At 42.7% G+C, this 22,934-nt stretch overlaps 1 protein-coding gene across 2 annotated transcripts in view; it reads left to right on the forward strand.

Annotated features, from left to right (window-relative positions):
* Positions 1–5,255: 5,255 nt before the first annotated feature.
* The window catches only part of TRPC5 (transient receptor potential cation channel subfamily C member 5), a 91,495-nt gene continuing 73,816 nt past the window's right edge, over positions 5,256–22,934 (forward strand). Inside the window, exons 1-3 of one of the 2 annotated variants that reach the window (XM_068152001.1) lie at positions 5,256–5,506; positions 7,192–7,332; positions 20,593–20,991. In XM_068152001.1, coding sequence (XP_068008102.1) covers positions 20,614–20,991 — 378 coding nt within the window. In that variant the 5' untranslated portion in view covers positions 5,256–5,506; positions 7,192–7,332; positions 20,593–20,613. Of the gene's footprint in view, positions 5,507–5,646; positions 5,700–7,191; positions 7,333–20,592; positions 20,992–22,934 lie in introns of those variants that run through there. The other variant, XM_068152002.1, reaches the window with a different exon arrangement.

Consider the following 22,934-nt stretch of genomic DNA (forward strand, 5'->3'; position numbering starts at 1 on the left):
CAACAGAAATGCCATTCCTGTTCAGCCTTCAGGTGACAAACAAACAGCTTCACTGTCAATAACAGATTTAGGAGGCTAGCTGGCTCTGTGGCTGGTGCAGTGGCTTTGGGACTGTGGTTCTTGTTGAACACTATGCAAATCAGAGTGGGCAATCTTGTTGTTTTCTCCTTAGGGAGGGATGATGTGTGTTTGCTTGCTTGTTTGAGTGGCTTCACCTTTTTCAGGCTGTGAGGACATACTTGAGGTATGCTGAACATTTGATGCCAGCTTTCCACTCACTGTCTGTGGCATTTTCTGATGCAGTGTTTGCACTTGTTATGGGGCAGCTGGAACTGCAGGATGTGTGGAAGGAATGCAATATCCCTAGAACTATTCCTGCCCCTCATTTTCTTTTATAGGAAGTTGAAGTCCAGAAGGAAATTCGGGAAACATATGGATAGTATTTGACTTTTTCAACCTGAAATATCAGCCAAGTAACATTTGTGGAACCAGTATAGGCAGACACCAGCCAATAGTCATTGTGTGACAGCCTGGACTGCCATGCTTAGGATTTACAAGGAGACTCAGTAGCTCACCTGAAATATAGGGGAATTCTTAGAATCATAGAACTGTTTTGGTTGGAAAAGACCTTTGAGATCATCGAGACTAACCACTAATCTGGTGCTGTCAAATCATCACTAAACTATGTCCTGACTGCCACATTTACATATCTTTTAAATCACTCCAGGGATGATGACTCTTCCACTTCCATGGGCAGCCTATTTTAGTGCTTGACAACCCCTTGAGTGAAGAAATGTTTCTTGATGTTCAACTGAAATCTTCCCTGGAGTTCAGCTTCTTTTAGCCAGCCCCATTACTTCTGTTGCTCCCCCTGAAGGCAACCCATGGTATCTTAGCTGAAATAGAAGAGGTTTAGAACTGGTGTTAGTATTAGCTTGAAGTGTTGAGCAAGTTTGTTAGCTTCAGGGGGTTTCTTACTAACCAAGTGGAACACTGTTTGCTTTACCTGACCTAGTACATTCAGAGTGGGATTGAGTGTTGCTGTCCTTAAAAGCACCGCAGAAAACTCAGAGCACAAATAAAGGGAGTCTGGGCAATAATCCTCACAGAAAAACAAAACAAAAAAGCCCCCAAACCTATTTCAAGGCCCAGAATATACTCTTGGGAAAACATTTTGATTTTGCCAAGGAAAATAACTCATCCATGACTGAGTGAGAGTGGACTGTTCTGTGACACCTCAGGGATGAAAGAAATCCAGAGTGCTAGGAAGAAAAATAAAGACTTGAGGTAGAAAAGCATCTGCAACTTGGAATCCCTCCAAACAGCATATTCTGAATAGATGGCACTTGGAGCCTCAAGGCCTGGCCCAGGCAAGGCCCAAGGACTGTGGTGCCTTTTTTTCCCATTGCAAAAGCAGAATGCTAGCAGATATCATGGAGACAGAGAACATCAGTGATATGGCTAGTTCACCATGTGATGCACAACAGTAGGCCAGGCTCAGTCAGGTCAGCAGCAAACAGTGCCTTTCATTATTTTAAGGTACAGCTTAGAGCAAATGCAGGGCAGAGGGAAGAGCTGTAGACACCACACTAATATGGGCAGAGCCTAGGGCTTACAGCCCTCCTCCTTTTCATTGTTCATTCTCTCCATACAAATAAAGAGGCAACTAGTGGGGAGAAAACCCACAGTCTTCGTGCTGAAGTAACAAGTTTTTAACAAACACATAAGTGCTTGGATTCATTCAGAGGGGACACTTACTAAACTGACATGGAATGAATTAATTGCAGAAGACTATGAGTGTGTCTTCTGGGTGACAGGAGAAATTCCTGGGTGCATAGGATTGAGCTGAAACATTTAAGAGATGCACCACTTCTTGCTACAGCTGAACACCCCTCTTGCAAGGAGAAAGGCTGACAAAGGAGCAGATAAAATCTTTGCCCTTGCAACTGTAGGATAAGCAGTGGCAGCAGCATCCCTTTCTTGTTGTGGGAAGAATAATAGTTCTTGTGCTCATGTAGATAAAGCTAAGGAGGTGAATAGCTAAGTTTGCCACTCTCCAGGAATACATTGTGACCATGGTGGGTGCCCTATGGTTTTCCATGTTTCCATATGCCTGTGTGAAAGCTGGAGGTACATGTATGTGGCTATTCAGCTCAGCTTCTGTAGGCTGCTGTTTTGGCAGGACACACAGAATCACAGAAGGGGGGGTTGGAAGGGACCTCTGGAGAACATCTAGTCCAATTCCACTTCTAAAGCAGGGTCACCCAGAGCAGGCTGCCCAGGATTATAATATCCAGGTGGCTTTGGAATCTTGCCAGAGATGGAAACTCCACAGCCTCTCTGGGCAGCTTATTCCAGTCCTCTGGTATGCTCACAGCAAAGAAGTTTTTCCTTGTTTATTATGTATGTATTCTTACTTCCTTACTAAATGAGATGCTGCACTCATATAATAACACAGTGATTGTGGTTGCCAGAGGTGCTTGCTTGTAGTGAGGTCTAAACTTCTGTGTTTTGATCAGAAATCAGTAAAGATGAACCTGAACCATTTTAGCTCTGATAGCTCTGGAAGCAAGGAGCCAGGCCTGCTGGGACAGAGGTATGCAAACAAAGCAAACAGCAGGCTTCATGCATTTTAGACAAACTTGAGTTCTTCACTGACAGCAAAATCCAGCTAAAAGAGAATGCCAGGGCTCCTTAGATGCTGGAGGGCACAAGAAAGTTGGTGCTGAATGGAGCTATTTACTTGAGAGCTGTCCTCTGTGAAGGGATTTGATGAAAAGCTCAAGAGAAACAGGGACTTAAGAAGCTGAGGAGACCCAGCTAGGCTACAAGTACTGTACCATTTAACAGATAGTTCTGGTCCATCCTGGCATGTCAGAACACAGGGTCTAGCAAATGTAACCTCAGTACCTTGAGAAGAATTTTGCCTTAGTTCATCAGTGTAAAAAATTCAGTGTTTATCTGAAACTAGCTACTAAATACCAGAAAACATCCTTTATAGTTTCAGAAAGGGAGCTGGAAAATGAGAAAGTCTTGAGAAAATTGTGCACCTGAATACTTTCAGTGAAGCCACATTAAGTCCTGCATGTAATTAAAGCACTAGGGAGGCAGGGTTAGTCTAAAAAGTCAAAGAATTAATTTTAGATTTGTGACACCGTACCCCCAAGGAAAATCAAGCTCGGGATTTTAATTGATCAAGCAGCCCACAAAGGAACAGCTCAGAGTTGGAGAAAAGCCCCAGATTGCCCTTGCAGTGATGCATACAATGTATCGTGTCTTCCATGGATACTCTTTCACAGTAATTTTTTTGCTATTATGTTATGAGAACTTGATTGTGGGTAATAAAATTTAATGGGCAGTGTTCAAGAATGCTAACAGCTAATTAGGTGGATTAAAAAATGTGTAAAACTCACCATAGAGCTTCAAATTATAGAAGTGTACATGGTCGTTATGTCCATGCCCATTGAAAATGTAAGTGAAAAAAATCCCCGGGTCTTAATTTAATATCTTTGCCAGTTGTTTGTTAGAGAAGCTGGATTAAGCCTTTTGAATCTGGTTTTTAATCAGACACTTTATCTGCTTTACGTGTCTGGAAAGAGCAGCGCTGACAGTATCCTGAAAATGAGAGCTGTACAGTGAGAGGAAGGTACTGAAGCTGGGAGGAAGGCGAAAAAGAAATTCTGGAAACAGAATACATTCCTGTCACAGCAACCAACACCAGGGCCTCTTGGTGTCCTTACTTGTAGCCACCAGTGATGACATGTGCTCCAAAACCAAATGAGAGAAGCAAAGAGAAGTGCATATCTGAAAACCTACCTGCCCAGTGGTGCACCAGAAGGGCAGTGGAAAAACCCCCAGTTTGCCCTGTCACTGGGAGGTAGCTGTCAGGCAGATCAAATGCTGCTGTTAAAACTGCCAGCTAGACTCCTGATTCCTTGCTTGCAGGCACCTCAAGGATTTTATTCACCCTTCATTTTGCATGTTTGATGGAGTATATAACAGGCAGACCTGAATTTGTTGGGGACCACCAGACCCTTTGCATAACTGACATGAGAAGTGAAAGTCAGAGTGGAGCTCTAGAGGGGACTAATCCCCTTTCCTACACATTAATTCTGCTTGTTTTGCCATAGACTTAAGGGTCTGCTGGTGTGGTTACACCATTTCTACCGATGCCCCAGTGGTTATCCCCAGCCCTCCTGACAGCTTTGAAGGTTTGCAGAAAGCTGAACCTCAGGTAGCTAGACAGTGGGAATCTGAGCTTGATACTCATTTCTCCAGTCAATGTCAAAAGACTTGCTTCTCTGGAAATGATTCTCAGAAGTGAGGATTACATTTTCAACACTGTTCACAGCAGGAGGTAGTTCAGAATCCAGGACTGGGGTCAGGCTGAGCAAGCAAAAGGTGGAAGTGCCTCTCCAGTCTCTACTCATTAAGGTAACATCTGCCAGATGAAACAATATCTGAGTGATGTCTGACATCTACAGTGGTCCCTCCAGCAGGTTGTGTAGTTATTTAAATTCTCTGCCTGTGTGTTTCCTGTGTCTCGTCTCAATGAACACCTTGAGCAGAGCTCCCTTTCTGTTCTCTTCTTGTACAAATTTTATGCATGCAACCCCTTTTAGATGGGGCAGAATAAGTCAGGGTGTCTTCAAATGACACCCAAGCGTGGCAGTAGGAAGGATACGTAATGCAAACCAGTAACTTTCCATCTCCTTTCCTGTATAAGGACTGGAATTGCAATCAAGATTGACACCTTGATGATCGTGCCCCAGAATTAGCCCCTCGCTGAGATGGATGGGATCGTTTAAACTTCTCTGAGCCTTTTGTTCTTTTCCCAGGCTCTCTGCTAACTCCTGTGGCTGCTGAAGTATCAGATACCCACAATTTCATATTTTCTTCGCAGCCATCATAGATGGAAGCTTTCAGATAAGAAATCAAAGGGGAAAAAAAGCAAAAGAAAAGGAGGATTTGAGAGAACAGTGCCTGTCAGAAGAGACTAGCGTCATTACCATACATCTGCTGCTCCGGTGCCTTTTTCTGGTGAAAACATCAGTCAAGAAAACAGCTGTGCTAACTCGAAGCTTTTCACTCCTCTGCAGCCTTCCACGTGTAGTTCAGCCAGCAGTCAGTGATTAAGGTGTGAGTCTGGGGTGGAATGAAGTTCTTTACTGTCCCTAGGCTTCCTCTTGAAAGTTAGTCATGCCTCCTTCTTTTCTTTACTTAAGAAATGATGATGCTTTCTGTTTTGCAGGGAACCCAGACATGCTAGTAAGCAAGGATTTGGGGGAAGAAGGCTCTTAGGGCTGAGTGATTTAAAGAAAAAAGAAAGAAGTGTGAAAACAGTGCCTGGATAGTGATATACATGTTGATTGCAGTTCTGCCTATAGCAAAAGTCCTGACTGTGCTTAAGTAAAATTGTCTACTTTGTAACTTATTTTCTCGTTGGATTTTAAGCTCTGCATGGCAATAATAGAAGTGTCTTGGAGCAGAGAAGCAGGCCTTGGCTGTAAGTAGGCATGTACAGAAATGCATTTCTCCTCTGCCAAAAGTGGTGTTAAATTGGTGGCTGTTTTATCTGACTGAGTCAAAGGGATCCTCTCATGCTAGATGTGAACAAGGGTGGATGATATCTAGCTGGCATGATTTAATGGACTCACAAAACTGTCTTCGTGGAGCATACCCAGCAACGCTTTTGTACTGTGAGTACTGAGTGATAACACCCTTTTAGTTTTATAAATAGCAGAGCAGGCAGTCCTCAAAGAGTGTGGGCGTGAGTCAGTGTACAAAGTGCCCCCATGGCCCTGAGCTGCTTGGTACCAGTGGAGAGCACAATGACATCCCTTGCTGCATGCACCATGCTGTTATTTTTTCAGCCGGGAGAGGGCTTACAGAGAAGGTGGTACTGTGACCTGCAAGGGTCTGCCATGCCCAAGTCAAGCAGCCACAGTACTGCCAAGCCCATGGGCTCCAAAGCCCCATTTCTCCTCTCTCTGCCCCAGAGATCTACAAAGTTTGGCTTAAAGTTGATGATCTTTTTAAACCCTTGAGTTTGGGACACTTTCTGTCTGGTTTCTGCATCAATGAAGTTCACTCAGTGACTCACACTCTTTACTTCACACCCCAGAGGCTAGAAACTTTTTTTTTTTCCCCCAGAAGAACACATTCTCATGTAATTATTGAACTCCCAAAGCTCAGGGCTGAAAATAAACCCCAGAAAATGTGGCTAGACTCCCAAGGAAGTGACAAGCATGGCATGACTGTGATCTAGTGTAGTCTAGTCTTGCAGGCCGTGAACAGTTATGGAGAGCACATAACTCTGGGGAAAACTGCTCTCCTGGGGTGAAATGGCTCCTTGATGTGCTGCTAAGAGTGATACTGCTTACCTGGCCTGACTGCTGGTGTGGTTTATCCTCAATCTTAATGCCAAAACATTGGCAGAGATCAGTATCATGTAAGCCATCTGTACTGTAAGAAACGATGCTGTCTTGTCAGGGAGATGGTGAGAACGATAACCTGCGTGCTGTCTAGCTGTGATTTAGCATAGAGGAGATTTTGCATAGAGATACCCAGGGAAGGCAGGCACATAAATTGCAGTTAAAGGTGCAGCAGGAATGCACATAGAGGAAGAAACCCAAGATGTTGTTTGGGTAAATTAAGCAATTGGTCACTTCTTTTCTTTTCAAGTTCCATACTCACTTATCCTTTCATGTGCAGTAAATTACTCTCTTAACCTATGTCTACCATGGTCTGACCTATATTTTCTGTGAAAGCCAGGAAAACATAAACCAGTTCTGCAAAGTGATTTTCAAGAAAAGCAGAAGAGTGGTGCATGGCAATTTTAAGTGCACAGGGAGGAGAGGCCACAGCTACTCCATAGCAGGGACCACACATTGTCTTATGCCTCATTCTTTTGCCAGAACTATAACTGTCCTGCCTGTCAGAGATATCTGAGAGATTCCCAAAGGATGAAAGGGGGACTCTCCTGGGTCTGTGCACCATAGTAACTCCCATCAGGTTCCAGGGGTGAGTTACAAAGGCTAGCTGGAAGAGAGCAGGAGCAAAGAGCTTTCATGGAGCCTTGGAGGGAAGAGGAGATCAATATCAAGAGAGGAAAATAAAACTAGCAGAGACAGCTGTGATAATTACCACTTCAGGGGTGATTTCCATTAACCTGCAAGATCTTCCTCTCAGCAGAGATCAGACAGAAAAGGGGAAAGTGAAGCTGTGTCCAGAAGAGATCTGAGAGGGAGAAAGAAGAAGAACTTGGGAGAGAAAAAGTAATGCCCTGGACTGGTCTGTGAATCCAACAGTGAAGACAGACACAGGGGGAAGGTATTTGTTCGCTGTTTTCTTTTCAAAATTTACAAAACATTAATTTTTAAAATAGTTTCTTCTTCATTAACATAATTAAGAATACACAAGTCTAAATTCACTGAGAACAGAATTAACAAATTAGCAGGTGCAGGAATCTGGAAGCAAGAGGCTTGGGAAAACAGAGCTCGCAAATGTCGGCATTAAGTAGAGCAGTGAAATCGTGCCAAGCCTTATTTATGGATTTGTGTGTTTCCTTTATAAAGGCCCACTCCTGCAGCCACGGGAATACGGCTCAGTTTAAACATGAACCCCCTGCAGTTATGCTGTAGCTCAGCCTAAAGCTGAGAGCGTACAAAATAAGTCTCTTCTGAAGAAAAACTGACAAGCCTCACCTCAGATGTCTCTTGAAAACCGCAGCATCTTGAATGAACACTTAGCTGAACAGAGAAGCAAGCTGCAAAATTAAATCCAAAAGAAAATGAGAGAACATTTTAGAATAGTTTCTCAAAGAAAGAAAGAAAAAATATAAAAAAGCAGTGGCATTAAGTTATACTGCAGACAAAAACTTGGAGAGGAAATAAAAAACATCTGATGCCCGTGTGAAAAGCTCCCCTTGGGAAGACCAGGGGATGATCTCCACTATAATGTTCTGCAGATTTTTCAGTATGTGATGGAGTAGCCCTGTGGATTATTCAAAGTGAGGTATTTCTCTAGTAAAGTGGCACTTCCATTTTTTATCATTAATTCTTGTGCAACATTTCATGGGACAGTACTACTGCCCTTATCAGGGCATGGGTCCCAGGAGAGGAAAGTCACTGACATGAGATTGGGAGAAGCTGCCAGGTGGCCTCCTCTGCAAGAGCATGGGGCAGGACATCTACAGACTTCAGATGTGAGTCTAAGGCAGAGAGACTGCAGCATTTTTGTTAACCACAGTGGTTTTAAGATGAGGAGCAGGCATGAGCAGAGGCAAAGCTCCTGGTTGCTCCTCTCTGTACAGAAGGCAACAACAGGGCAGGGGAGGAGCGTTTCATATCCCTGTAAAGGGGCTCAGTGACTCAGCTCTCTGACTCTCTGGCATTGTGCTAGTCTCAGGAGGTAGCAAAGAATCTGTTACAATTATTAAGCTGTACATATACATGTGTGTGTTTCAGGGCAGTCATGGCCAATTGCCACTTACTGTCATGAGCAGATGAAGCAACTCACTTTCCTTCCATTTGCTGTGGATTTCCTGTCCATACAAGGAGAGGGTGAATGCTGTCTGTGCTTTAAAAACTGATTTGTGAGATCTGTGGCTGAAAAGCCGCAGAAGAGATGGGTGTTATTGCTTTTGGTAGCCAAAGGGCACAATGTAAGTATGCAAAGATTAAGAAATAACATGGTTATTCCTACAAGTCTCTGACCCAAATCTGACTTTGTAAGAATGATGTTGTGATTGAATGGGCAAGTTTTATACTGGAGGTATTATTCAGGAACCTTATTAGGGCATTAATAGAAGCAAATATCTGTCTCCTATGCATTTCTTTACTTAAAAGCAATATAATAGTGTCACTCCTGTGATGCTTTATGTCTGTGTAGCTTATTTTTGTGTCTGTTAGATTCACATGCTTAATTCTCTTGAAAACATTTTTCCATTTAAAAGGAATGTATTTTTATCTCTTCCAGCCTTTCTGTGGGTCTTCAAAAACTGTCCAGTTTGCAGTTTTAGGCTCTTTCCTGAGCTACCTTAATGAACTAGGATTTGGCTTTGCTTCTTTATCTGCAGAATGTTCTGTTCATTATTGTTGTCAGGGGATGCTCCTTCCCACTTTTTCTATGAAGACTTGTCTTGTCTTTTTAATGTGTGGCATTTCCATCTCCCCATAAAATACCTACTTTACAGCACAGCTGAGGCAGTAATTTTGTCAAGAGACTGTCTCAACAGAAGTGTCAGTGAAGGATGTGTGGTGGGTTGAAGTTTCCCCCCAATGTGAACTTTGCCAGACCAACTCAGTTAGAAGCAAATGAAGCTGTATTTACAAGCAAAATCTACACTCTACAATGGAATGCAATGAATATGTACAAAATATACAGTATTTACAATATTTACAGTTATTTACAATTAATAAATAGCACAAGGACCCCCCTGGCCAATGACCAGGGGAAGCTACTAGCTTCACCCTCCCTGTCTCCTCCCCCCCCCTCCCCCCCATACAAAAGGGACAAGAGAAAGGAGCAGAGAAGTTAGACTTAGCCAAGGTCAGCCAAAAGCACATTATCTCTTCTGAGCAAAGCAAAACCAGCCAGAGATCAGAAGAGAAGAGGGGAAAAAGGGAAGAGTTGTTATGGTACAGCTCATCTTATTCTAGATATTTATCCAATGAATTTATTTAGAATAATCTTTTGTTTTCCTTTTCACACCCAATAGTGATTTATTTATATTTTTCTACTTTTCTGCTCAAAATACATAACTAAATTTAAAAGCCTAAAACCACCACAGGATGCTAGGACTAGGCCTGACTTGTGCAAAATCTGACTGAGATCAACTGTGATTGCACTGCCATTGCAGTCTGTAATGTGTGCTCTCCATCATTTTGAAATTGTACATTCAGTAAGACCTTTTGCTTGTAAAAATGTTTATTCTTCTCAGCTCTACAACCATCCTGGTGGTTCAGACTACAGGATTTGTTGGCTTGCTTTCTCCTGTGAAGGTTTGAGGAAGGAGAGTTGTTCCCTTCCTAAAGTGGTCCCTGCCCACAGAGTGCAGGCACACAAGCCTTTCTGCCAGATACTGTCATACTCAATGGAGAGGCTACTCCTTGCCCATTGGGATCTCTCTTTTTGGTCCCTTTTGTGCAGATGACTGTGAAATGCAAGTGTTGTGGTCTCTGCCCATGGCACACAGCTTCCTTGTGTACCTGACTCCAGCGTTCTCTAGCTGCAGGGAATTTGGTTTTTAATCTTTTCATAATTACCATAGTTTGGAAATTAACTCTGGGAAGTTGTATCAAGGTGGGAGTCATCCCTTCTCCCAAGGAAAAAGTGAGCAGACAAGAAAAAAATAGCTTCAATTTGCACCAGGAGAGGTTTAGATTGGCTATTAGGAAAAAAATCTTCCCTTAAAAGGTTGTCAATTCCTGGAACAGGCTGCCCGGGGAAGTGGCAGAGTCCCCATCCCTGGAGGTATTTAAAAGCTGTGGACATGTAGTGTGGAGGGACATGTTAGTGATGACCTGGCATTACTGGGTTAATGATTGGACTCAATGATCTTAAAAATCTTTTCCAACCTGAACAATTCAATGATTCATGAGTCTTTTGCTTTTTCATCTCCAAAAAGTGCTGCAGGTGAACATAGTGTTATCTAAACCAGCCTTTCTTTGAAATTGAGAAACAGTTTTTTGAGCACATGTTTTTTTCTTCTACCTTCCAAGAACCTCTAGTCAGGGTTGAATGACAAAATTAGGAACAAAACTAAAATGGAGCCAGGGATGGAGTTTCTCATGCACAGTACCAATGCCAGAGACAGCACAGAGGGCTGCAGGTGATGGCTGCTGTGTATGCTGGGTCATGACTGTATTTTCACATGGGTCACAATGAAAACAGCTTGTTCAGAAATGGTAACTGAGAACCACTAATAAATCCACCCATGGCTAAAATGGGAAACAGAGCCTGACCTGTCACTGTTAGTTGTTTATAGCTTGCTGCAACTGCCCTTTCCCCACCGTGGCAGCTGTGCCATAACCTTGTCTTTTCCTTTTGCAGCTGGGCTATTTAGTGGTGCTTTCAGCCAGGTCTGACAGTCCACAGTGCTACCAGCTCTCTTAGGGATGCTGTTTACAGATTATCTTGTTGATTGAAGAAATGATTGCAACACTCATTGAGCAAGAGCGGGAACAGGCAAAATAAATCTCTTCTTCCAGGCTACAGCAGTCAGAAATTACCAGCAGCAGGTGCAGAACCAGTGGACATAGTGTGTAGGGATGATAATGATGCCATGCCACGTTAGTGCTGTGTTAGCAGATAAGACAGCGGGGTGGCTTGCTTGATGCTGTTTCTCAGTTCAGCTGACATATCCTTTTTTGTTATTAAATGATGGAAAATTAATTAGATAACCCATCTTTGAGTAGGGGACAGGACAATGACGTCAGATGGACAAAATAAGCTTTCTGTTCTGTCTGCATTTGCAGAGATACATACTATGAATATATTCCAGGGCTTCTTGAGGGTGTTTTTTTTGAGCTCCTAATAATGGTGCATTTTTATGTATTCACACCTGTGTGATGGCTGTGTGGAAAGAAGTGGGAGACTTACAAACAGTAAATACTTTATTGTAATAGTGGCTAAAAGCATGTGCTGCAGCCATTCCATCACCAGGTAGTCATTTTAGTAGCCCAGACTGATTTTTGTTGAGGTAATGCTGAAATATTCCAGGGATGGGTCCACACTCCCTGTTCCCTCTGCCTCCCAAGGAGATCCTTGTGATTAGCTCTACACCAGAGGGTTTTTTTTTCTGTCATCCTTTTCTATTAAGACATGCTGGAACCTGTGTGTTGCTTTCAGGACAGGTGAAAGTAACAACTATCTACCAGCTAGCTGACTTTGATTCTGAAGAGATACAGTGAGGTGGAGCCTTGCATCTACAACCCTCCTTATGAAAACCATGCAATGTTTCTGTTCTGTAGAGTTTAGCCTGACACTGAGGCCAGTTTCATTGTATTCATCTCTCTGGGTTCTTCTGCCCTAGTCATGACCAGAGCATGGGAGAACCCTTCAGCTCTTAACCAAGATTACATGATTCACATCTGTTACATGCTGTTCTTCAAGCTCTTCCCATTGGTTTAAGCATATGTGTGTCATTTGTTATTTTTCTTTGGCATACTTCAGTAGCTGTGCCTCTCTCCTTGTGAAGGTCAAGCTGAGTGCTTTGCACATGGAATGGAAGGTGGTACATTTTGCAGTGCTCCATACTTCTTGCTCAGGTTTGTGCTAGAAAGTCATACTGGCTCTCAGTAAGGCTGTGTTGAGCAGAGAGATTATCCATCTAATAGAGGATTCACCTGTGCCAAGATTTCCATCTTCCAGCCTTGTAGGTGTCCTGGAGCAACATGATTGAGCGCCCTAAAGCCAGAAGACTGAGTTTGACTGCTAAGTTTTAGTTAGGATCACTTACTGCTCAGAGAGGAACAGGTACTTCATTAAGCTCAATGGCATTTCCAAGCATACTATATGCATGGTATCTTTTGTAATGGTATTTTTACATATAGATCTAGATATATTTATACATCCATATGCAGTTGGTCATGACTCATCAATTGATTATGTAGCGGAAGGGAATTATACCAAAGAGTTGGCCTTTCCAATTCAAACATATATATCTTTGATAATTGTCACCCTCCTCAGGAAGTTAAGAATTGCAGCTGGGACTTGAGTCAAATTCTGACATTTTGAGTTACTGGCAGAGAATTTTCTTTTGGTTTCTCTAAATGTAGAATCTGAAGTTTGAGGTTGTCTTCTTTTATAAACACTCCTTAGATGAGAAGGTTACACCCAGTCAGTGTCATATTCTTAACTACACCTGAAGTGATGATGAGTGAAAAATGCTCTAAGAGGACTTTTTTTTCTCTGCATCTTCTAAGGATATATCCTCCTGCATTTTTATCACATATTCCATTAGTGCTCTCCCTTTCACTCATCTTGGGCAGTGAAACTATAGATTACTCATCTCCAATTTTATTAGCTGTCGGTTTCTCATTTTTGTGTTGTACTGCAGCCCTGCAAGGTTTGGAAAACATTTATTTCAGAGGAGTGATATATCTTCTATAACTTAAGAGCTGATTATAAACTTCCTGAGATCACAGGGCCAGTAAGAGGCCACGAAAGTGATCTGAGGGCTGAAGCACCTCTCCTACAAGGAGAAAGTTAATATTGTTCAGCCAGGAGAAGAGAAGGCTTCAAGAAGACCTTCTTGTGCTATTTTTAAAGGGGGCCTATAAGAAGGATGAGGACAGGTTTTTTTAGTAGGTCCTGTTGTGACAGGACAAGAGGTGATGGTTTTAAACTAAAAGAGGGAAATTTAGACTAAATAAAAGGAAGATATTTTTTAATCTGAGAGCAGTGAGACACTGGGCCTGGTTGCCCAGAGAGTTGATAGATGCCTCATCCTGAAACCATTCCAGGTCAGGTTGTTTGGGGCTGTAGCTGAAGATATCCTTGCTTACTGTAAGTAGGCGGGGGGGGGGAGGGTGGACTAGATGACTTGTAAAGGTCCCTTCCAATGCCAAGTATTCTGTGATTCTGTGACTATATGGGTCTACTGCTGAAGGGAATTTACACAGCCATATACACCAGGTGATCATTACAATTGTATGTTTTTTTCATACTTCTGATGTTGTAAATTTATTCATTACTTGCTCTTTTTACATTTAAATGCATCAAGGAAGAAATTCTGCAGCTGACCACAAAGGTGGTGAGTATGATTCAAAGGCATCATGAGAATCAGTCTGACTTAAGGTTGTAATCTGGTTCTCACTGCTCTCCACGGAAAAAGCAATTTTCTGGAACAAGAGAATATCTTTGCAGAAGAAAGGGAATTGCAGGATGTTACAAAGTGAGTTTTATTTCCTTAAACTGGGGAGGTAGAAGCTCAGTTAGGCATTGTTAGTAAATAAGATCTAGAGTACTTAAAAGAAGGATGCAGTCACAAATTCAGTTGGTTCATTAACTACATGTAATGTTATTTACCTAAGTGGCCTTTCTGGACTATTTCATAAGTCAGGTTTATAACCTTTTTTAAAAAGATCAATATTACGTAGCACACAGGCTCTGAGCATGAGGAAAGAAGTCAGGCTGTTGTAGTAGTTATGCTCCATGATTTCCAGACCTGAAGTCCAGATCTTAATTGCAAAATAAGGAAAATACTCTCCCTGAAATACTAAAAAGGTAAAAAAAAATGTCTTGGAGAGAAAGATGGAGTGAAGCAGTGACATAAGATGCATTGCAAGAGATCAGTTCCTTCATTGGGCTGATAGAACTAGAAAACACAGGCAGGCTTTCCAGCACATAAACCCTTCAGCAGATCCCAGGGAGAAGATGCAGTGACATTTAAAGCCACACACACAGTTTTGCCAACATGTCAGAGTGAATCTCTGGTAGGGAGGGGACAGCCAACCACTCTATTTGCAACTTGGCAGGTAGGTGTTTTGTTGTCTGCTCTAATGCGTGGTGTGAGTTCATTGCTTGTACTGAGGCCCATCATATGGGAAAGGTGTCTCTTGTCTATTGATCTTGTGTTTGAGATCCAGTGTGTGATTTGTTCCTCAGGTAGCCAGATACTCACATCACCTGGGAGTGATGAGCTCTGATAGCTAAATTCCCTAACCCTACAAGTCTCTGCTGCTTTCCATTAGACAGGGAGCTCAGCAATCAGGAACAGTGGTGTTTTTCCACCTCTTAATCAGCATCATGAAAAGTCAAATGATGATAAAAGCAAATAAAACCCAGGAAGCTCCTATTTTATAATGGGCCTACTGGCTCCAGGGATGTACACTGGCACTGGCTCCCACCCTTTCAGTCATACTCATCCCAATCTGACTCTCGCAAGACAGTGGCATGTGGGAGTGTGTTGTGCATGTAAAGTGGGACATGAGGGATGGTCCAGCTGCTAACAGATCCTAAAAAGATTTTTAGTGAAAACTGATGAAATTTTTAGAGGCAAAAGGCAGTGCTGCTGAGTGACATTTGCCTGTCTGTCCTCATAACCACATCTCTTAACTAATGGCTATGGTTCAGTGCTGCTTCACTGCTCTTCTTTCTCCTTGCCCCCTCCTCACTGCTTCTTATGCGTCACTCAGGACGTCCCTCATGCCTTTCCCTTTTCCCCATCACTCTAAACTTTGTGCAGTCTTTGTGATGTTTTCTCTCCAATTAGAAACAGTGGAAAAGAAAGCTAATTTTAATTTTTCTGTTGTCTCTTCCCCCTTGGTGCTGAAGTGATCTCTTGTTCACCTGGGTGTGATACATCAGTGTGATGAACTGATGATCATTTGGTATCAAGTCATAATCCAGATTGTTGAGGACAGTTCAGTGTCTGTAGAGAATGCTGACTGTAAATTTCTTACAGATGGTGACATGTATAAAACCATTTCTCATTTTTCAGCAAAAGCCATTGTTTTCAGCCCTCAGTTGAGGTAATACCATTCCCTTGTGATTGTAATATGTCTATCCCAAGAGTTCATCTGGAAAGCAGGCAGCACGAGATCCCACCAAACCATCTTGAGGCAACTGTGATGCCATTTCACTCTTCAGAATCAAATAAGTGGCCCTGTTGATAGATACATTTGAACTGAGTTGTAGAAGATGCAGAGGCATGTTTTCAAGGATAGAAACCCTATTTTGTGTTACTAGGCAATTCATTGTGGCTGGGAACATTCCCTCCCCAAACCAGACGAGCTGTTTCCACCAGCTATGGCTGCTTTTCAGGGGCTAATGCTCTCATTTGTGTGACAGACAGCATAGAAAGGGTGTTGAGCAGAAATGGCTTGAAGATTTGGACTAATAGTTCAGGGAGAAGGGCAACCCAACTGGAGAGAGGTGATAAAGTCTTAAGCTGAGTGGTGAGTCCTCTTCCCCTTATTCTGGTTAGTTTGATTGGTTCTCTTAGTTTTTCTAGACCTGTTTGAGCCACAGGTATCACCACTGCTTTGGATATCATCTCAGGCATCTGCAATCAGGCATATGCTAGAAAAATGTTTCCTTGCCCCAAATATTAACTCAGAAAATGCCTCTCTCTGAAGAGAATTCACATGGAAAACGTGCTTTCAGGCTCTCTGCACAGATTTCAAAATTTGCATATTCAATAACTTTCAAGTACTTAATTGTTTCTTCTCTCTAGGTACCTATGACTTGGCTACCCCTTTTCTTACCTGTCTTTCAGCAGTATTTTTGTCTTTTTTTCCACTGTTAAGCAGGAGATACTACCACTTTGGGATAGACAAGTGATTCAGGATCTGCCAGCATTGTCTCTATTTCTTTCATCAAGAGATACTCTCTCCAGGAGATTGGTGGCATTGGAAGTGACAGCTAGAGATGAGTGATCCTTAGGCTCATTTATTCTATCCACATGTTTAACTGATGCTCTTTTAGCTAGTTGTAGAAGAGAAAAGCATCAGGTTTGCAAGGACCATCAGCAGTTGTGCTGGATCTCAGGCTGAGGAACTGTTCAACAGCTGAAGGTTTTGTTGCAATCTTTAGTGTAATCCAGGCTGGCATCTATTTCATGGAAACAGAAAGCTTCTGGTTGGAAGAGGCCTCAAAGGTTATTCAGTTTTGGTAACTCCAAGCTATTATTTATACATGTGCTCTTGGGACAAGAAGGCCAATGGTCTCCTGGGGAGTGTGGCCAGCATGTTGAGGGAGGTTCTCTTTTCCCTCTACTCTGCCCTATTTGGGTTACACATGGAGTATAGTGCCCAGTTTGGGGCTCCCCAGTTTAAGAGAGATGAGGAACTACTGCAGAGTCCAGTGAAGGGCTGCAAAGATGAGGGGCCTGGAGCATCTCTGTGAGAAGGAAAGGCTGAGAGACCTGGGACTGTTTAGTCTGAAGAGCAGCCTGAGAGGGGATATTCTTAATGCTTAGCAAGAGCTAAATGGTGGGGTCAAGAGGATGGGGCCACACTCTTCTCAGAGGTGCCAAGTGATAGGACAAAGGGTAATGGGCACAAACTAGAACCCATGAAGTTCTATCTGAACATGAGGGAAAACTGCTTTGCTGTGAGGGTGCTGGAACCCCTGAGCAGGCTGCCCAGAGAAGTTGTGTAGTCTCCTTCTCTGGACAGATTCCAAACCTGCCTGGACATTGTGATCCTGGGCAATCTGCCATAGGCAACCCTGCTGTGGTAGGAGCTTGGGACTAGATGATTTCTATCCCTTCTAGCTCCCAGCATTCTGGCATTCTGTGATTTTGAAATCCCTTCAGCAGTGTGTTTGTTAGTGCAGATGATGTCCTGAGAAGAATTTGGGGCAAATAACTCATTTTGTGAGCCTTTCTTCTTTGCTTTTATAGCAGCTTCTTCTTACATGCTTGCAGCATTAACAAAATGCTTTCTTGGACTGGGACTGCACTGGGAGGTGAGATCTCACTGAGAAGTTAAGATATCTGAAGCTTTCTTTCCTTTTTACAGAATTGTTGGAAAGAAAAATGATCCAGTTCTGGCTTGATGTTTCGTAAGGTGACATTTGTTATAACTCATTGCAAATGTTACTCACCATCTATAGAACATTCAATTAAACTGTAGAGCAGTGAAAAATAGCCAGTTCCACTTTAGCAGCTGCACTTGTCACCAGAATCCTTCAGGTTTTTTGGAGACCTCCACATGGCAGCTAGCATCCACTGCCACCAGTCCCACAGCTGGTATTCCCTGGTCCTGTGGGCTGGATTGTCACACAAGGACAGAATTTCCTTTCCTGTTTGGGCTTATTCTTAGTTTCTCAAAGATGTCTTGAGTCCTTACCTGTTATCAGACCTTGTTCTGCATCCTTTTGTGTCAGTATTTCAGTGGAATTGCCTGGACACCACAGGGATAACATTGTCAAAAGAAAAATTTGAAAATGACCTGTGAGCCTTAGTCAGAGCAGTTGGTTACACTTGTAGTTTATTAGGATTTGAAGCTCCAAAGTCACTTGAGATTGTTCCTTAGTTCTAAAAGCTTTAGTGGCGTAACATGTACATAGAAAATAAGCCAATACATTTACAAGGATTTCTACTCAGATTATAGGTCTTTTGCTTCTAACACCTCTGTGTGCGTCTTCAGGTTGAAACGTATCTGCAAAGAGCTCTAACTCTGGAAATGTAACCAAGAAAAACTTTTTTGGTACTTGTAGGAAAGCAGGATACTAAGAGAGCACATTTTAGAAGATACCAAACTTGCTGTTACAGATCTCTGTCTCCCCAGGAAATTCGCAGATGTAACTTGGCTGTGTGCTACACCCACCCACTATTTTGCAGTGTCAGCTGGGCTGGAGTTCAGATCCACCCACACCCACCACACTGGGCCCATTCCACTGGAGCCAAAGGCAAAATGTAAATGGGCTCTGCTGAACACAGTTGCCTTATGGCATCCAGTGGGATGGTGAAAACAGAAGCTATGGTGTCTCACTCTCAGTTCAGCAGCTGAACCACAAGAGAAGAGGGGGCTCATAGGAGACCTTATTGCTGTCTACAACTACCTGAAGGGAGGTTGTAGACAGGCGGATGTTGGTCTCTTCTCCCAGGCAACCACCAACAGAACAAGAGGACACAGCTTCAAGCTGCTCCAGGGGAGGTTTAGGCTGGATGTTAGGAAGAAAGTCTTCACAGAAAGAGTGATTGGCCATTGGAATGTGCTGCCCAGGGAGGTGGTAGAGTCACCATCACTGGAGGTGTTTAGGAAGAGACTGGATGAGGCACTTGGTGCCATGGTTTAGTTGATTAGATGGTGTTGGGTAATAGGTTGGACTTGATGATCTCGAAGGTCTTTTCCAACCTGGTTAATTCTATTTGGTCCTATCCTATCCTATCCTATCCTATCCTATCCTATCCTATCCTATCCTATCCTATCCTATCCTATCCTATCCTATCCTATCCTATCCTATCCTATCCTATCCTATCGTATCTTCATCATCGCTTTATCAGAACCTCCTCTTTTGCCTGGATTGGGCACTAAAATGGGACAAAACTGTCTGATTTGCTGCAGGAAGTCATTGAGCTGGTGTGGTTTATTGGTGCCAAACAGGTAGGTCCTTTTTTCCTTACATACAAATGCCCATCCAGCCCATGTTTCCTACTTCAATCACCTGCCAGGCTCTTTGAGCTGTGAAAGGAGCAGTAATTCATTAGCTTTGCTACTCTTGTTCCAGGGCAGAATTTACTTCTCATTTTTCTAGACCATAGACAACATCACTACCTCTGGAGGGCAAGGCTTTCTACTTCAGCCTGTCTCTAGGTCTTATTTATAAATGAAGGAGAGTGAGAAAATAAGTTTAAAAACATGCAAGCTTTAAAAATGGTGACCTAGTCAAAGAATAAATGTTAGAGTAAAATAAAAACCTACTTTAAGAGATGGAAGCTGAGGAGAAGCACAAAAAATAATAAAAATAAATCTTATTACTATAAAGGGGAGAGTGTAAATCAGCAGCTCCCATCACTGACAGTTCAGAGATGCTGAGGCTCAGCAGTGAAGGAGGAAAATGAAAAAAAAAACCATTGAGCAGGAAATAAAGCAAAGATGAGAAATGCATTTATTTGTACATGCCACAGATTATCCATAAACCTCAAGATCATGCTTCTGGCCAGATAAAAGAAATGTTCTGAGTGTCTGCCAGTCTATCTCTTCTGAGCAATAGTGTAACCATTTTTTCAGGGAGCCTTTGAAGACACTGAGGTACTGGGGAAGGGGTTGGTCTCTTCTCCCAGGCAACCAGCACCAGAACAAGGGGACACAGTCTCAAGCTGCGCCAGGGGAGGTTTAGGCTCGAGGTGAGGAGAAAGTTCTTCACCGAGTGAGTCATTTGTCATTGGAATATGCTGCCCAGGGAGGTGTTGGAGTCACCGTCCCTGGAGGTGTTCAAGAGGGGATTGGACGTGGCACTTGGTGCCATGGTCTAGTCATGGGGTCTGTGTTGATAGGTTGGACTCGATGATCCTCGAGGTCTCTTCCAACCTTAGTTATACTGTGATACTGTGATACTGGAGTGTGTCCACGGAAGGGCAACAAAGATGGTGATGGATCTGGAGAACTGGTCTTGCACGGAGCAGATGAGGGAACTGGGGTTGTTCAGCCTGGAGAAAAGGAGGCAGAGGAGACACCTTCTGGCTCTCTACAATTCCCTAAAAGGAGATTGTAGAGAGGTGAGGGTTGGTCTGTTCAACCAAGTAACAAGTGATATAATGAGAGGAAATGGACTCATGTTGCCCCAGGGGAAGTTTGTTTTGGATACTGGGAATAATTTTTTACTGAAAGGCTTATCAGGCATTGGAACAACTTGTGGTGAAGTCCCCATCTCTGGAGTCATGTAGTCGAGGAGTTGTCAGTGTTAGGCTAAACGATTTGACTCAGTGATCTTAAAGGTCCTTTTCAATCTAGGGTATTAGTTCTGTGATTCCTTGAATGTGGGGTTGTTTAGCGTCAATGCATTGAGGATAAAACAGCTTCAAAAGGAATCAGAAGCATTTCATGCAATGGATCTTTGGAAGTTTGTCCCCCGTGAGGAACAGACAGGAGTTGCTTAGCTCTTTTGTCACACATTCTTCTTCCTGCCCCACAGGTTGCCCGGTCAGTATGAACAATGGCCCAGCTATACTACAAAAAGGTAAACTACTCACCGTACCGAGACCGGATCCCGTTACAGATCGTGCGAGCAGAGGCAGAGCTCTCGGCGGAAGAGAAGGCCTACCTCAGCGCTGTGGAGAAGGGGGACTATGCCAGTGTCAAACATGCCTTACAAGAGGCAGAGATCTACTACAACATCAACATTAACTGTATGGATCCTCTTGGTCGCAGTGCCCTTTTAATAGCCATAGAGAATGAAAATCTGGAGATCATGGAGCTGCTTTTGAGCCACAGTGTATATGTGGGAGATGCTCTGCTGTATGCAATACGGAAAGAGGTGGTGGGAGCTGTGGAGCTTCTGCTGAATTACAGGAAGCCAAGTGGTGAAAAACAGGTTAGTTGAGTGTTCCAGTTCACTTTTAAGTTATTATCCTGCATTAGGAGTGTGGTAATGCACAGAGAGGTGCTGTGCAGGAGTCATAAAACGAAGTCCTTAATGTAAGACCATTGCTTTAAATGCCCAGAGTAGATATGAGCAGCCCTGTTTGGGTGATGACTTTCCAGACTGACTTAAATACTTAGTGTTTTCAATTTCACTCAGTGTTCTTTTCAGTCTTACAGTGTTTGTGAACATACTGATTTATAGGTTGATTTATAGACATGTACTTTGCACAGGAATTGGGGTCTGTCTGAAATTATATTACAGTCTATAAATATGAACTATTGCCACACTGTTGTACTGGTATTAAGTGGAATTGCTTTTCATAAGTAAATCCTGAAAACACGCAAGCTTATAAATAACTGTAAGCAAGCAAGCAGTCTGCTTGGCTTCACTACTTAGGCATAGGACAGATGTTTCATCTTGGTCTCCATCTCCAGAGAGCTCCAGTTCAGAAGTGCTGAGGCAGTACGTAATGGTACAGCATGAGCTAAGCTGCTATATATCTGAGCAGTGACTGGATATGCCTTGTAGGAAGGATCCTTAGCCACAAAGCCATAAGGATCTCTGTGGAAAAAACACAGTCTGAATCCTGTCATTTCAAGTGTCATATTTCACATGGTCCCAAACTTCTTCTTTTTTGCTTCTTCTCATTTGCAAGAACTGCTGACAATAACTAGAATAGTTCATAGACGTTACTGACCCCTGACTATTTTTGCATGTTCACTGCTTAGAAAGGAACATTCAAAACTTGGATGATCCTCATATATGAAGCCTTGTTTTGAAGTCTGTTTGAACATATCCCTCTGTATGTGAAAGAAGGAAATTATTAATTCCAATCAATCATAGAAGAAAATGTTTTCAATGGCTAGACTCACAATTTTTCAGCAGTAAATTTTCATAGGCAAAGCAAACAGTAAGGACAAGACCCTGACAAGAGTGCTCAGCTTAATGCTTAAAAATGGCAGCATTCTGCATGCTGTAGCTATGTGATTCCATTCTGTGGTTTAATCACTAGAGAAATGCAGAATCTTTTCTATCAGACCTAAAAATTGAAATGTTGGTACTAGGTTTTAGGCCCACAAAATTTAAGTAGCTAAATATGGACATACATAGAGAATGAGCCATTTTTTTCCTCAGTCTTCTAGAACATTTGACCATCCTATAGGCTAACAGGACAGAAAGTAGAATAGAAGGAGAGGGGCTTTTTTCAGTAGCATGAAGAACTGCTAATAATTATGCCAGGTTAACGAGAAGTTTCTCCTGCAATGTCATGGAAATCAAGCGATGAGATTCATGCAAATTTCTGTAAGATCTCTTGAATACCAAAGCTTGAGCTGTTTCCTCTCAAATTCACAGCCTTGTTAGCTTAGCTTTGTAAAGACAAGAGGTCCCTGAAGAAAGGTTGATTCAGCTCCAGCATCTCTAGTTCAGTGATACATTTCATAGTAGGTCTGGTTTGTTTTTCTGTATGCCAGTGTGCAGCTCTCCTTCTGTAGCTAGGTCTGTATCTGCACAGAGTTTACAACTTGAAGGAGAAGGCGTGTGGGAGAAGAGATTCAGTGCCAGCTTCAGCTTTATTTACAAAGTTTGTTACAAGACCAGATTTCATCAGCAGGTTTTAGATCAGTCCTGGCTTGATGCAAGATCTTATGTACAAACTAGGATTAACTTTTCTGGTTGTGGTTTAGGCTCTTCTGTAAACTGCAGGAAGCATTTGATGGTAAGAGGGTGGCAGGACTGGACTCCCATTTCAGCAGTTTTGCTGACTGTTCATGCAGTGATGATAATTGACACTTAGTTTGTGTATAGTGATATAACATTAAATGGAAAGAAGTGCCTATTTAAGCAAAATTGAGATAGAGTTGGTCAGCTTGTCAAATTACAAAGCTAATATA

Source organism: Melanerpes formicivorus, unplaced genomic scaffold (genome assembly GCF_026170545.1).
Source record: "Melanerpes formicivorus ecotype bairdi unplaced genomic scaffold, bMelFor1.0.p_v2 SCAF_22, whole genome shotgun sequence".
Lineage (NCBI taxonomy): Eukaryota > Metazoa > Chordata > Aves > Piciformes > Picidae > Melanerpes > Melanerpes formicivorus.